This window comes from Scylla paramamosain, chromosome 40, assembly GCF_035594125.1.
Source record: "Scylla paramamosain isolate STU-SP2022 chromosome 40, ASM3559412v1, whole genome shotgun sequence".
NCBI lineage: Eukaryota > Metazoa > Arthropoda > Malacostraca > Decapoda > Portunidae > Scylla > Scylla paramamosain.
In genome coordinates, this window is record NC_087190.1 from 5,078,585 (window position 1) to 5,095,121 (window position 16,537).

Genomic DNA, 16,537 nt, shown 5'->3' on the forward strand with positions numbered 1-16,537 from the left:
ACCCTGTCTAGAACAGCAGTATGAGTGGAACCCCCCCAGACATGTGAAGCATACTCCATACATGGACGGATAAGGCCCTTGTACAGAGTTAGCAGCTGGGGGGGTGAGAAAAACTGGCGGAGACGTCTCAGAACACCTAACTTCATAGAAGCCGTTTTAGCTAGAGATGAGATGTGAAGTTTCCAGTTCAGATTATAAGTAAAGGACAGACCGAGGATGTTCAGTGTAGAAGAGGGGGACAGTTGAGTGTCATTGAAGAAGAGGGGATAGTTGTCTGGAAGATTGTGTCGAGTTGATAGATGGAGGAATTGAGTTTTTGAGGCATTGAACAATACCAAGTTTGCTCTGCCCCAATCAGAAATTTTAGAAAGATCAGAAGTCAGGCGTTCTGTGGCTTCCCTGCGTGATATGTTTACCTCCTGAAGGGTTGGACGTCTATGAAAAGACGTGGAAAAGTGCAGGGTGGTATCATCAGCATAGGAGTGGATAGGACAAGAAGTTTGGTTTAGAAGATCATTAATGAATAATAAGAAGAGAGTGGGTGACAGGACAGAACCCTGAGGAACACCACAGTTAATAGATTTAGGAGAAGAACAGTGACCGTCTACCACAGCAGCAATAGAATGGTCAGAAAGGAAACTTGAGATGAAGTTACAGAGAGAAGGATAGAAACCGTAGGAGGGTAGTTTGGAAATCAAAGCTTTGTGCCAGACTCTATCAAAGGCTTTTGATATGTCCAAGGCAACAGCAAAAGTTTCACCAAAGTCTCTAAAAGAGGATGACCAAGACTCAGTAAGGAAAGCCAGAAGATCACCAGTAGAGCGTCCTTGACGGAACCCATACTGGCGATCAGATAGAAGGTTGTGAAGTGATAGATGTTTAAGAATCTTCCTGTTGAGGATAGATTCAAAAACTTTAGATAAGCAGGAAATTAAAGCAATAGGACGGTAGTTTGAGGGATTAGAGCGGTCACCCTTTTTAGGAACAGGTTGAATGTAGGCAAACTTCCAGCAAGAAGGAAAGGTAGATGTTGACAGACAGAGCTGAAAGAGTTTGACTAGGCAAGGTGCAAGCACGGAGGCACAGTTTCGGAGAACAATAGGAGGGACCCCATCAGGTCCATAAGCCTTCTGAGGGTTTAGGCCAGCGAGGGCATGGAAAACATCATTACGAAGAATTTTAATACGAGGCATGAAGTAGTCAGAGGGTGGAGGAGAGGGAGGAACAAGCCCAGAATCATCCAAGGTAGAGTTTTTAGCAAAGGTTTGAGCAAAGAGTTCAGCTTTAGAAATAGATGTGATAGCAGTGGTGCCATCTGGTTGAAGTAGAGGAGGGAAAGAAGAAGAAGCAAAGTTATTGGAGATATTTTTGGCTAGATGCCAGAAATCACGAGGGGAGTTAGATCTTGAAAGGTTTTGACATTTTCTGTTAATGAAGGAGTTTTTGGCTAGTTGGAGAACAGACTTGGCATGGTTCCGGGCAGAAATATAAAGTGCATGAGATTCTGGTGAAGGAAGGCTTAAGTACCTTTTGTGGGCCACCTCTCTATCATGTATAGCACGAGAACAAGCTGTGTTAAACCAAGGTTTAGAAGGTTTAGGACGAGAAAAAGAGTGAGGAATGTACGCCTCCATGCCAGACACTATCACCTCTGTTATGCGCTCAGCACACAAAGACGGGTCTCTGACACGGAAGCAGTAGTCATTCCAAGGAAAATCAGCAAAATACCGCCTCAGGTCCCCCCAACTAGCAGAGGCAAAACGCCAGAGGCACCTTCGCTTAGGGGGATCCTGAGGAGGGATTGGAGTGATAGGACAAGATAAAGATATGAGATTGTGATCGGAGGAGCCCAACGGAGAAGAAAGGGTGACAGCATAAGCAGAAGGATTAGAGGTCAGGAAAAGGTCAAGAATGTTGGGCGTATCTCCAAGACGGTCAGGAATACGAGTAGGGTGTTGCACCAATTGCTCTAGGTCATGGAGGATAGCAAAGTTGTAGGCTAGTTCACCAGGATGGTCAGTGAAGGGAGAGGAAAGCCAAAGCTGGTGGTGAACATTGAAGTCTCCAAGAATGGAGATCTCTGCAAAAGGGAAGAGGGTCAGAATGTGCTCCACTTTGGAAGTTAAGTAGTCAAAGAATTTCTTATAGTCAGAGGAGTTAGGAGAGAGGTATACAGCACAGATAAATTTAGTATGAGAATGACTCTGTAGTCGAAGCCAGATGGTGGAAAACTCGGAAGATTCAAGAGCGTGGGCACGAGAGCAGGTTAAGTCATTGCGCACATAAACGCAGCATCCAGCTTTGGATCGAAAATGAGGATAGAGAAAGTAGGAGGGAACAGAAAAGGGGCTACTGTCAGTTGCCTCAGACACCTGAGTTTCAGTGAGGAAAAGAAGATGAGGTTTAGAAGAGGAGAGGTGGTGTTCTACAGATTGAAAATTAGATCTTAGACCGCGAATGTTGCAGAAGTTAATGAAGAAAAAGTTGAGGGGGGTGTCAAGACACTTACGGTCGTCGACGGAAAGGCAGTCCGACCTGGGGACATTTATGGTCCCCTCCCCAGATGGGGACTCCGAGGCTGGTGTAGGAGTCGCCATGATTTTAAAATTTTTTGAGTGAAGGGTGTGTGTGTTATTAGGTGCTTGTAGTTTTGTGTGGAGGAAGAGAGTTGTCTTTAGAGGGCAGGCTGTGACTACCCCCTTGTGTTGTGAGACACAAAGGGAAACGTTCAGTGAGGTCACAAAACTGTCATCCTTTGCCTTAATTATTCCAACGTTCTGAGTGGTTATATACGACTGCATGTTTTTTTTTTAATGGCTTTCGATTTGATGATGGAACAATGACACTGTACATCTTCCGGTACACTTGGCAATATGTATAGGCCATGTGGCGCTGCCGCCCCAGTCTCATTAACACGTGAATACCCCAGGCCGCGCCTTGCTGGCCATTGTTATGTCAGGTCACTCCAGGATTGAGGTGGTAACAGCGCAGAGAGGTACATCCAACACCCAGGGTACTAAGTTAGTCTGGTTCCACTATATAATTTGATAGCCTTGATTAATGCCCCAAAGAAAAACACAGAAGATATTGTGTGAAGCCATGGATGACCAGGAAACACAAGAGTGTCTACACTCTACAACAGTCTGGTGAAAGAGATGTGTCTGGAGGACAAACGAGGATTGTAAATACGACTACTTGTGTCAGTATATCAAACGCTGAATCTGTTACTCTATGCTTTCAAAAACATGTGAAGGGCTAACCTAAGTTGTCATGTAATTATTTTCTCCCAGCAGATTTTTTCAGACTGAGAAGGAGCAAGCTGCCAGTTTGTGCAGTATGACACATGTTGGCAGGAGTTCTAATTGCGAATGTTGCTGACTGTAAACACTCCTTGATCCTCCTCCTCTCTGAACTAACCTTCTAAATCTCCCTTAAACCCTCTATATCATCCTTGATCCTCCCTTGGTCTAATCTAACCCTCTAAACCTCCCTAAAACCCTTTATACATCATCTAAACACTCTTTGATCCTCCATCTGTCCAAACTAACTCTCTAAACCTGTCTAAACTGAACCCTCTACACACCTCCTAAATCCTTCTTGATCCTCCACAGGGCACTGAAATCTACGACTCCAAACACGGCACAATGGTGGACCTGGGAATCCTGGATGTGCTGCAGATATTTGGCCGTGCTGGGCGACCTCAGTTTGACAAGAGTGGCCACGGGACAATCATAACCGGTCATGACAAGCTGGCCCACTACCTGTCCCTCCTCACCAACCAGTACCCCATCGAGAGCTCCTTCATCAACCACCTGGCGGATAATTTGAATGCTGAGGTGTGTGTGTGTATGATAGTAATAGTACTGATAATAAACAGTTTATTAATAGGGGTGTTGTTGCACTGGAAATATACAGTGGGTTTGGGGGGAGGCTCATTGCTAAAGCTAAGGTTGATCTAGAGAGAGGAACTAACTGTTATGTGTGTGTGTGTGTGTGTGTGTGTGTGTGTGTGTTTTTTTCTTCTTTTTCCTTTTTATTTTTAGTGTTTGTTTATGTAATTGTGTGTGCTTATATGATTTTTTATTTTTTATTTGGTAGATAATTTGAATGCTGAGGTGCATGCATGCATGCATGCCTGTGTGCATGTGTGTTTGTCAGTTTTTATTTATTTATATTTTATTTTATTTATTTTATTTTATACTTGTGAGCTACTTGTTTATGTAATTGTGTTTTTTTGTTTGTGTGTTTATGGGAGTATTTAAGTGAGCTGAATTCTCTCTTTGCCTCTCTCTTTCTGTCTCCCTTTCTTTGTTTTTATTTATTTATTTATTTGCATATTTGCTTTAAAGTGAGGTATTTGTGTATGTAATTGTTTCTTTATTTATATATTTATGAGTATTTAAGTGAGCTGAATTTTCTCTCTCTCTCTCTCTCTCTCTCTCTCTCTCTCTCTCTCTCTCTCTCTCTCTCTCTCTCTCTCTCTCTCTCTCTCTCTCTCTCTCTCTCTCTCTCTCTGCAGGTTGCTCTGGGCACTGTTACCAATGTGGAGGAGGCTGTGGAGTGGATGAGCTACACCTACCTGTTTGTACGGATGCGGAAGAACCCTCAGGTAAGAAGCACCCACACACACACACACACACACACACACACACACACACACACTCTTCATTAAAAGGGCAGTAGTAGTAGTAGTAGTAGAAGTAGTAGTAGTAGTAGTAGTAGTGGAAGTAGTAGTAGTAGTAGTAGTAGTAGCAGTAGTAGTTTGTAAAAAATGCATTTACAAAAAATATGGCAGTCTTTCCTACAAAGTAATAATGTTTAATAGTAAATACTCACTAAAACCAGAATCAGAACTAAAACACTATAAAAAAAAATAAATAAGTGCATAAGATTAACATTAAGATGCTAACAAGGTAACAAGTCCACCATTAGTCAGAACCAAAGTAAGAAATAAAGAGTAAAAAGTAAAAAGTGCCAACCAATACAACACGACAGCAAACAAACACTGCAAGAACCTCCTACACAGCAAAACACAAAAATAAATACAAAAAAACACAAAATGACCACTAATACAAACCTCAACACACAATCACACAGTCACATCCTTTACCCTAATCTTGCACCTTCTCCCTTCCCTCTTAATCCAAACCCCATTCAGGTGTACGGTCTGCAAATCAAGGACGCACAGCAGGACCCTTCCCTCGAGGTGTACCGCAAGATGCTGCTCACCACCGCCTCCCGTGCCCTGGACAAGGCAAGGATGGTGCGCTTTGACGAGGCCACCGGCTACCTGCACATCACTGGTACGTCTCATTTCTGGTGTGGTATGTCAGGTGGTGTCTTTCGTGGCCCTCTCTTATGTTATTTGATTCTTTGTGATGTTGTGTACTTGGTTTGGTTGGTTTTTAGTGTCTTGTGTTTTGTTTACTCTTGCATTGTTTGTTTCTCATTTCTCAGTCTTGTATTTTCTCTTTCACAGTCTCTTTCTTCATTTTTTTGTGCTGTGTCTCTCTCTGGTGTTGTTTGGTTCCTTGTGATGTTGTGTACTTGGTTTGGTTGGTTCTTGGTGTCTTGTGTTTTGTTTACTCTTGTGTTCTTTTGTTTCTCATTCCTCAGTCTTTTGTTTTCTCTCAGCCTCTTTCTTATTCCTTCTTTGTTGTGTTGTTCTTTATATCCTTTAAGGTGTTATTTGACGCTGTTTTTGTGATGTTATGTAGTTTATCCAGCTTGTTAGTTTTTTGTTTTTCTCTCTCTGTTTGTTTCTCATTCCTCAATCTTGTCTTTTCCTGCACCCTCTTTCTTGTTCCTCCTGTGCTGTGTTGTTCTCTTGTGTATCCTTTTAAGATGTTATTTGATGCTGTTTTCTTATGTAATGTGGTTTGGTTGGTTGTTCATCTCTTGTCTCCTTCTCTCACTGACTGTCTCTTTCATTCCTCTGTCTTGTTCTTCTTCTTCCTGACTCCTTTCATTGCCTCTCCCTCATTCCTCATCCTCACTGCCTCCTCTCATTATCCCTCTCTCGGCCTATTGTCTTTTCTCAGTCCTTCGCTCGTCACATCTCCCTGAACCTTCGCCTACTCTTCATCTTCCTATCTCCCTCTCTCCCAGTCTCCCCAACCTCTTATCTCCACTCACACTGTCTATCACTCTTCATTCAGCCTCTTGTTTCCTCTCACTCAATCTCTCATCTCATTTTCTTCTCTATTCTCTCAACCTCCTATCTCCTCTCACACTATTTATCACTCTTTAGCCTCTTGTTTTCTCTCAGTCAATTTCACTTTCTTTTTCCTCCCAACCTTCTGTCTCCTCCCAATCCATCTCCACTCTTCTCTAGTCTCTCAACCTTCTATCTCCTCCTAATCCATCTCTCCACTCTCTTCTCTTGTCTCTCAACCCACTATCTCCTCCCAATCTGCCTCTCCACTCATGCCCCACATCCTCCAACAGACATGGGTCGAGTTGCCTCCCAGTTCTACATCAAGTACGACACAATAGAGGTGTTTAATGAGTTCCTGAAAACAGCCATGAATGAGGCAGACATCCTGGCTCTTGTGTCCCAAAGCTCAGAGTTTATGCAGCTGAAGGTATGTGTTTGTGGTGGGGTGTGTGTGGTGGGTGTGGTGGGTTGGGGTGTGGTGGGGTTGTGGTGTGTTTGTGGTTGGGTTGGGGTGGTGGTGTGCTTGGTTTGGTGTTGTGGTTGCATTGGGGTGGTGGTGTGTGTTTGCAGTTGTGGGTTGGGTTGGGGTGTTTGTGGTGTGTGTGTGTTGTGTTGGGTTGGGTTGTGGTGTTTGCGGTGGTGTGGTGTGTGTGTGGTAAGTTGTGTTGGGTTGGGTTGTGGTGTGTTTGTGGTGTTGTGGTGAGGTAGGTTGTCTTGTGGTGTGTTTGTGATGGTGTGAGTTGGGTTGTGGTGTGTTTGTGGTGTTGTGGTGAGGTAGGTTTGTTTGGGGTGTGTTTTGTTGTGTTGTGTTTGTGGTGGGTTGTGTGTGCGTGTGTGTGTGTGTGTGTGTGTGTGTGTGTGTGTGTGTGTGTGTGTGTGTGTGTGGTAGGTTGGATTTGGTTTGTGGTCTATTTTTGTTGTCTTTGTGGCAGGATGGATTGGTTTGTGGTGTGTTTGTGGTGGTGTGTTGTTGTGGTTCTGGTCTGTTTGTGTTGCTGTGGTGTTTCATCAGAGGTGGACAGACAGACAGACAGATTACAAATCCACCATCACAAAAGGTCACAGGAAAGAAAAAAATAGACAGTGTGAGATAAAGAAGGTAGATGAAATAGTAAGAATGAAAACCAACCAAGTGATAACAAACTCAATTAAAGAAATAGAGAGAGCATATCACCCATTTCTTACCCCCATTCTATCTATGCATCTATACACCAGGCTGGCAATCCCACACAGGGCGGCCCAGACAAAGCACCACACATGCACACACACACACACACACACACACACACACACACACACACACACACACACACATTTCATTTACACTCTTAGCCCCGTCAGCTCCCGGTGGAAAGGGACAGTCTTGTGGACCACCGCACTACACCAGAGGAGTTTAGGCCACAGCACACCTGGCCACACACACCCGCAGCAAGGCCCCACAGCACACACTGGTCTACCCCAGTGCCTTCACAATGAGATTGTTCCCTACCCTGCACCTCTGCTGATCCTGTGACAGTGGCAGATGCAGGGCAGTTCTTATGGAGTGTCTTGTACCTTTAAACTTTTCATTACTATTTTGCACATGTTTCTTTAATCACTAAACACTGAGATATCTTTTCTTATCCCACAGCCACATGCAAACATTAAACTGGCTAGAAATTGCAAAATCTATTCTTTTTATGCCTTTTCTGTCTTGTAGGTGCTTACAAACACTCCATATATTGCTCTTATTGCCGTTAATTATTGCATATCACAGTGAAAATGTTGACTACATTCATTCATTCACCTGATAAAAAAGATTAAGGCGCGCTATCTCCCAGTTTTTTCGCCCTCACTCACCCACACATTCCCACAGGTGCGTGATGAGGAGATGAACGAGCTGGACGACCTGCACCACCAGTGTGAGGTGGCGGCGGCGGGCGGCGCAGAGAATGTGCATGGCAAAGTGAACATTCTCCTGCAGACACACATCTCCAGGATCCGAGTCGAGGGCTTCTCTCTTGTGTCCGATATCAACTATGTCACTGAGGTGGGTGTGTGTATGCGTGTGTGTGTGTGTGTGTGTGTTATTGTTGTATGAGTAAGATTAGGTTGGGCAGGTAGATTAAGTGTTGATGTCTGTTTGTATCTAGTATAGGTTAGGGTAGTTTCTATTTATTTCTATCTATTTCTAGTTGTATTTAGGTTAGGGTAGTGTAGGTTAACTGTCTATATCTCTTTGCATTTTTTTCTAGTATAGTTAGGTCAATTGTCTACATCTATTTCTGTTGTATCTATTCCTAGTTGTAGTATGGGTTAGGTTAGTTGTCTATATCAATTTTCTACTATTTCTATTTATCTAGTTGTAATGTAGGTTAGGCAAGGTGTCTTTATCTCTTTGTACTTACCTCATTGTAAAGGACAAGTTAGGTTAGGTTAGATTAGGTTACTGTGGATGTCAGAGGGCATGTTGCATTGCTTTTGGGGAACAACTCAAACAAGCAGAGGAATTAAGATTATGTTTTGACATTGTCTGTTTCAGACACTCACTAATTTTCATCACTGTGGTCAATTGACAAAAGAGGACAATAAGGGTACTTATCTTGCTAAATTTACATATAAGACCTATCGTGCTGCCTGATGCATGGAGGTCACTGTTTGCAAAAATTGGCAGTCTGAACCACCTTCTCTCAATGTGTGATCCTAATTCATCACTTTGTTAGAGTTTTTTTTTTTTTTTTATGTAACACTCTCAAACTTATGGTAGGTCACTGTATCTATTTGTATTGACCTGGTTGTGGTATGCATGACTTGACATAGAAACCTGTAGTCCTATCTTTGTGTGTGTGTGTGTGTATATATATATATATATATATATATATATATATATATATATATATATATATATATATATATATATATATATATATATATATATATATATATATATATATATATATATATATATATATATATATTTTTTTTTTTTTTTTTTTTTTTGTCTTTTAGTTGGTGTACATTCCTTGCCACTGTCACCTCTTAAGACTGTATACATGCATGTAAGTGAGATATAAACAACAACCACATACCACAGAAGTAAAACCATAAACCAACCACCCACTGCATCCCACACCAACAGAACTCAGTCCGCATCACCCGCGCACTGTTTGAGATCGTGCTGCACCGAGGCTGGCCTCTGATGGCTGGGCGCCTGCTCACCATGGCCAAGATGCTGGAGCTGCAGATGTGGCACTTTGAGTCTCCCATGCGCCAATTCCACCGCCTCACGCAGGAGATTGTGGACAAGATAGAGGACCGCAGGCTGACCATTGAAAAGATTAGGGACATGGACTACAAGGAGATTGGTGAGTGAGGGGGTGGAGTGGATGGGTGTGTGGGGTGAGAAGATAGGATGTGAGTGAGGGAGAGGAGTGGATGAGTGGATAAGCTAGGGGATTACACTGTATTCTGAAACACTTCCACACCAGACGTCCACTACTTTCAAAAGGCTCTTGTCGAAGTTATACAAATTTTTAAGCATGTTTTTTACAGTTCTAGTGACAGGTTAATGAGATTTCTACAGTACTAACAGGAGAAACACTCTTGAGAACCTGGCCAATCATCTCTGTGGCCTTTGGAAATAGTTGTGGTGAGAGAGCAAACCATTTCTGAATATGGGTCAGTGGTGAGTGAGGGATGGGAAGTTTGTGAGTGAGGGAGAGGAGATAAGAAATTGATGAGTGGGAGAGAGAGAGTGAGACAAGAGAAGAATAGATGGGAAAAAGGGGATAAAGAATAAAGATCACAAATAAACCTTCCCATCACCTTCCCTTGCCACCCCACCACCCCATCACTACTACCCCATTCACCTACAAAACAAGAAAAAGAAGAATAAATGGCAAAAAAGAGGATAAAGAATAAAATTAACAAAAAAACCTTCCCATCACCTTCCCATCACCCCATCACTGCCCATCCCCCTTCAGGCAAGATGCTGCGGCACGAGAGGATGGGGCACGAGGTGAAGGCAGCAGCGTGGCAGTTTCCTCTCCTCTCCCTGGAAGCCGTCACACAGCCCATCACTCGCACTGTTCTCAGGGTCAGACTCACCATTCGCCCAGAGTTTACGTGAGTCCTCCCTTTCAAATTGTCGTTTTTTTTTGTTTTCTTGTTATTTATTGAGTCCTTGCCTTTTCTGTTTGGTCTCTTCAGTACCTCCATCAGGTGCCCTCTTAATCTACCTCTTATCCTATTCTGATTATTAACTTTATACCAGCCTTGTTACATCCCTTAGGACTCTTCAATACCTCTGTCAGACCACTTATTAATCCTAGTCACTGGTTACTTCTCTTAGCACACTTCAGCACCTCCATCAGAACCCTTATTAATCTTGTCTCCTTACCTTGACCCTTGTCCACCTTTGCCGTGCCTCACACCATTTGAACCACATGCAGGTGGAATGACAAGGTGCATGGTGGACAGGAGAACTACTGGATATGGGTGGAGGATCCAGATACCAACTTCATGTACCACCACGAACAGTTTACGGTCACCAAGAAGCAGGTAAGGGAGTGGTGGTGTGGGTGGTGTGGGTGGTGGTGAAAACTGCTTGTATTTACCTAGTTGTATTTACCTAGTTGTGGTTTACAGGAGTGGAATAATCTCATAGTATCTTGTCTCTATATCTATCCAGTTTGGTCTTAAAAGCATGGACAGTTTTGGCATTCACAACGTCTTCACTGAGTTCATTCCATTTGTTCACACTTCTGTGAGGAAAACTATACTTCTTGATGTCTCTTCTACAGTTAATTTTCTCAAACTTCTTACTGTGTCCCCTTGTACTCCCCTTGTGTTTTGTTGTGTTGTGTTTGTGGTTTGTGTGTGTTTGTGTGTGTGTGTGCTGTGCGTGGTGGTGAAAGGTAAGGTGTGGTTGTTGTTGTTCTTGTTCGTTGTGTTGGTAAGTTGGTGGTGGTGTGTGTGTGTGGTGATAGTGGTGGTGAAAGGAATGGTTGTTATTTTTGCTTGTGTTGGTAAGTTGGTGGTGGTGTGTGTGTGTGGTGATAGTGGTGGTGAAAGGAATGGTTGTTATTCTTGCTTGTTGTGTTGGTAAGGTGGTGGTGGTGGTGGTGTAGTGTGGGTGGTGATGACAGGTACTACTTTCACCTTTTTAGACATCAGTTCATAAGCAGACTTTTCTATATAATCAACTTTCCAGGGACCAAAAATAGGAAGATTCTCTCACACCTTTCATCTCTTACTTGTCTCCTTCTACTCATTAGAACACCCACACCTTCCTATCTCCTCTCCCAGATAGCAAGACTCTCACTCAATTTTCTACTCTTACTTCTGTCACCACTCATAAAAAAGTTACATTTCAAAAAGAGATAGGAAGGAATTGGTTCTCAGAGTGGTGGATGGATGGAATGCTCAGGTTGTTAGTGGTGAGTCATAAGGGAGCCTTAAAAGAAGATTAGACAAATTTATGGATGGTGATGATAGGTAGAAATAGGTAGGCATGTTTTATACAGTCTTTGCCACATGTAGACCTGATGGCTTCCTGCACCAACCCTTATTTTCTTATTTTCTTATAGACCTATTTTGCAGTTCTTATTTCTGTTTGTTATTCCTGGAAACACCCAAAAATCCAAACCTTTATTTTCTTATGTTCGTATGGACTTATTTTACAGCTTGCATTTCTGTCTGTTATTCTGGGAAGCACCCAAAAACCAAACCTTTATTTTCTTATTTTCTTATGGACTAATTTTCCAGCTCAATCCTTTCCATTACTCCAGGAAATGCCCCAAAACACTCATTTTTCCGCCTTTCCCAGCAATCCACCGCTCACAAAAGCACCCACACACTCCCTCACTCCCTCACTCCCTCACTCCCTCTCCCACTCCAGGTAACTCGCCAGGAGGATGCACAGCTGGTGTTTACAATCCCAATCTTTGAGCCAATGCCCAATCAGTACTACATCCGGGCCATCAGTGACAGGTGGCTTAACTGTGAGTCCACCTGTGCCATCAGCTTCCGAAACCTAATTCTGCCTGAACGACACCCCCCGCACACAGGTAGGTGGTGGTGGTGGTGGTGGTGGTGTGTTTATTGATTGTTATATTAGTAGTGGTAGCTTTAGTAGTAGTAGTAATAGTAGTAGTGGCGATAGTAGTAGTAGAAGTGTAGTTGTTTTTTGTGTTATAGTAGTAGTAGTAGTAGTAGTAGTTGTGTCAACATCATCATCATTACTGTCCATTATTCCCCATTTTTCACCCCATAACTATCATACCCACTTCCCTATCACCCATCATTCACCCCACTCGTAATCACCCCACCCCTTACCCATAACACCCCATCTCTAAACCACATTCCCCATCACTACATTACCTCATCACTCACCCCAACTCCCCATCACCACATCACTACTGACCCTCATCACCCCATCACTAACTCATAACACCCCACCTCTAACCCCCATTCTCCATCACCACTTCACCTCATCACTCACCCTATCACTAATAATGCCCCATTCTAAACCCCATTCCCCCTATCTGCATCACCCCATTACCACCAATCACCTGTCTCTTTCCCATCGCCCACAGACCTGCTTGACCTGGACCCACTACCTGTCACAGCACTGAACAACTCCCGGCTAGAGATGCTGTACCCATTCTCCCATTTCAACCCCATCCAAACCCAGATTTTCTACACACTGTACCACACGGACCACAACGTCCTCCTAGGGGCCCCCACAGGTTCCGGCAAGACCATTGCGGCTGAGATAGCAATGTTCAGGGTGTTTCAAAAGTACCCTGATGCCAAGGTGGGTATTGGGGGTGGGTTTGGTTAGGGCAGGTTAGTCAGGTCATGTTAGTTTGGTTATGTTTGGTTAGTTTGGTTATGTTAGGTTAGTTTGGGGTCTTGGGGAGTGTTTGGGGTGGGTTTGTGTGGGTTTGGATGGTTTCTGGGTGGGTATGTGTGGGTTTGGGCTGTTTTGGATGACTTTTAGGGTATTGTATTATTATTATTATTATTATTATTATTATTATTATTATTATTATTATTATTATTATTATTATTATTATTATTATTACTACTATTTTAATGGGTGGTTTAGGTGTTTATGATTTTTATCTTTTATTTGTGTGTGTTTTGTTTGTGTGTATTTTGTTTAATTTGTGTGTTTTGTTTGTGTGTTCTTGTTTTGTTCTTGCTGATCTGTTTAATATTCTCTCTTTTTTTTTTTTAAGGGAATTTGTTTTATTTTTGGTATGATTTGGTTTTTTGTCATTCTGCCCCTCTCTCTCTCTCTCTCTCTCTCTCTCTCTCTCTCTCTCTCTCTCTCTCTCTCTCTCTCTCTCTCTCTCTCCTCTCCTCTCCTCTCCTCTCCTCTCCTCTCCTCTCCTCTCCTCTCCTCCCCTCCTTCTCCTCCTCTTCCATACCATTCCCTAAACTCTTCCCCCTAATCCCTCTTCCTCCTTACCATCCCCCATCTCTTACCCCCCCTTACCATTCCCTCTCCTCCATTCCCTCCTCTTTCCCTCTTAACCCAGCCTATCATTGCAGGTGGTGTACATTGCCCCCCTCAAGGCACTGGTGAGGGAGCGGGTGGAGGACTGGAGGGTCAGACTGCAAGAGAAACTTGGCTTTAAGGTGGTGGAGCTGACTGGAGATGTATCACCTGATATTAGGGCCATCCAGGTGTGTGTGTGTGTGTGTGTGTGTGTGTATGTGTTGGGTAAATTTCCTTATTTTCTGGTATACAATGCAGAATTTCATGTTTGAAAGAAAAATCTGTAAGAAAAGTTATATATGTGATGGAAATGTTGGAAAATAAGTTAAATGGAAAAGGATAAAGATATAAATGATACCGAATCACAAATTGCTTATTTATAAATGCTATATTCATTTATTTACTTATTATGAAGAGTGTTTGTAACTCATTGTAAGTTTTGATTGATCTCTATTTCAATAATTTAATGATTACTTTATCTCATCAACCACCTTTCTCCTCCTCCTCCTCCTCCTCCTCCTCCTCTCCTCCTCCTCCTCCTCCTTCTCCCAGGCTGCCCATGTCATCGTCACCACGCCGGAGAAGTGGGACGGCATCTCTCGGTCATGGCAGACGCGTGATTATGTGAGGAAGGTGGCGCTGATTGTCATTGATGAGATACACTTGCTGGGTGAGTGCGTGTGAGAGAGAGAGAGAGAGAGAGAGAGAGAGAGAGAGAGAGAGAGAGAGAGAGAGAGAGAGAGAGAGAGAGTGTTGCCCTCCACATTCTCTTGATCTATTTTTATGTCTTTAAGATAGACTAAGAAAGAACATTCATTCATCACCCAACCTCACCCATCCCAATCCAGTACACCTCACTTCACCTCACCTCACCTAATCCAACCCAAACCAACCCAACACAACTAATATCCCCAAGCATAATCTCATCTAACCTAATCTCACCTAATTAACCAAACCCAACCTCACCTCACCTCTCCTCAACTCACCTGAGCTGACCTAACCCAACCCATCCACCCGCAGGTGAGGACCGAGGGCCAGTACTGGAGGTCATCGTGTCAAGAACTAACTTCATCTCGAGCCACACCGGCCAGACCCTGCGCATCATTGGCCTGTCCACCGCCCTGGCTAATGCCAAGGACCTGGCCAACTGGCTGGGCATTGGCGAGGTGGGTCTGTACAACTTCCGGCCCTCTGTCCGCCCCGTACCACTTGAGGTACACATCGCAGGCTTCCCTGGCAAGCACTACTGCCCCAGGATGGCCACCATGAACAAGCCCACGTTCCAGGGTGAGGACACAATTGGTGGAGTTTGAGGTGGAGGAGTGTAGTCAGAACATTAGAGTGGTGTAGTCAGAACATTAGGTGACTGCAGTGTGAGTGGATGAGTGGATGAGGTGGCTGAGGGAGTGGTATGTAACATCATTGTTCTGGCATCAACTCTTGACTCACCATACCTCAGGCTTCATTGTGCTTGTTTTTCTTACATGTGTAAAAACAAATTTCTACCGGGTTATAAAACATCACAAATCACATCACAGCATGAAGCAAGCATCGTGAAAGATTAAATTCCTGATGCTGTTGGTGTTTGTGCCCAAGTGCTGGTGGAGAAATTCCTGGTGGTGGCTGTGACCTGCCTAAATATTCAGTTGGTAGCTTTGTAGCTTGGAAAATATCACCTAAGACTATTCAGAATTCTTGCAGTGAGTCTAGCATTGAGTTTAGTATTGTCTTTTGATAGTATGAGTGGTCTTAGGTGACGTTTTCTTGGCTACACATCTATAAACAGTGTGTTGGGGGAAGTCACAGTTACCACCATGAATTTCTCCACTCTGATCATGGACACAAATACCATTAATATCAGCTGTAACTAGTGAAGCCCTGCACACCACAGCCAGTGACCACACAGCACTGCACCACCCAACATTGTCAGCCCTGCACACCACAGCTAGACAACCACACAGCACTCTCACCCAGCACCCCACAGCCATCAGATACTCATCCACCCACCACAGCCACAGCTCCACACACCCAGGCAACCACACAACACTGAGCCACCACCCTCACAACACCACACACCCTACACACAATAACTAGGGCAGGAACCACACAACACCACATATCCTACACACAGTAACTATAGCAGGTCCTGTATACTAGATGACCATACAGCACTTCACCTTTCATTGTCCATACACAACAACAACTTAGTGACCACACAGCACTGACCCTCCCTCCGCCCCCCAGCCATCAAGCAGCACTCGCCGGACAAGCCAGTGCTGGTGTTTGTGTCATCGCGCAGACAGACGCGCCTCACTGCCATGGACCTGATGGGCTTTGTAGTGGTGGAGGCAGACCCCAAGCAGTGGCTCAAGCTGCCGGAGTATGAGGTGAGGTCTGCTGTGGGGTACAAGATGTTTCCTTCCCTTCCTTATAAGGGGTACATTTTTTTCTTTATCTTCTTTATTTTTTGTGTAAGAGGGATCATTGGTCAAGGACAAAAAAAAAAAAGGTCTCTAAGGTGCCAGTCCCAAGGTGCCACAGAAATGATTAGTCAGACTCTGAGATGTGTTGTTGTTCCCCTCCAATAGATTATCACTAGAATCATAAAAACATCCTTAAAAACCCCAATAACCTTTTCTGTAACCAATAACCTTCCCTTGAGCCAAACCTAACTTAACCTAGCTCAACCTAACCTAACCTAACTAAACCTGATGAAATCTAACCTAACCTAACCCTCCCTTGAGGCAAACCTAACCAAACCAGACCTAATCTAATCTAACTTAACCTCAAGAACCAATAACATTCACTTGAGCCAAACCTAACCAAACCTAGCCCAGCCTAACCTAACCCCAGTAACTTCCACTAGAGTCTGTTGGAAGCAGTTAAGATCAGAC

General features: G+C 43.7%; 1 protein-coding gene across 1 annotated transcript in view; it reads left to right on the top strand.

Annotated features, from left to right (window-relative positions):
- LOC135092749 (activating signal cointegrator 1 complex subunit 3-like) overlaps positions 1-16,537 on the top strand; it is a 38,565-nt gene that overhangs the window by 8,971 nt on the left and 13,057 nt on the right. The window contains 14 exon segments of the mRNA XM_063991416.1: positions 3,612-3,836; positions 4,520-4,609; positions 5,159-5,303; positions 6,448-6,584; positions 8,013-8,186; positions 9,276-9,501; positions 10,120-10,261; positions 10,588-10,696; positions 12,036-12,204; positions 12,733-12,953; positions 13,697-13,831; positions 14,196-14,313; positions 14,664-14,930; positions 15,888-16,030. Of these exon segments, the coding sequence (XP_063847486.1) occupies positions 3,612-3,836; positions 4,520-4,609; positions 5,159-5,303; positions 6,448-6,584; positions 8,013-8,186; positions 9,276-9,501; positions 10,120-10,261; positions 10,588-10,696; positions 12,036-12,204; positions 12,733-12,953; positions 13,697-13,831; positions 14,196-14,313; positions 14,664-14,930; positions 15,888-16,030 (2,301 nt within the window).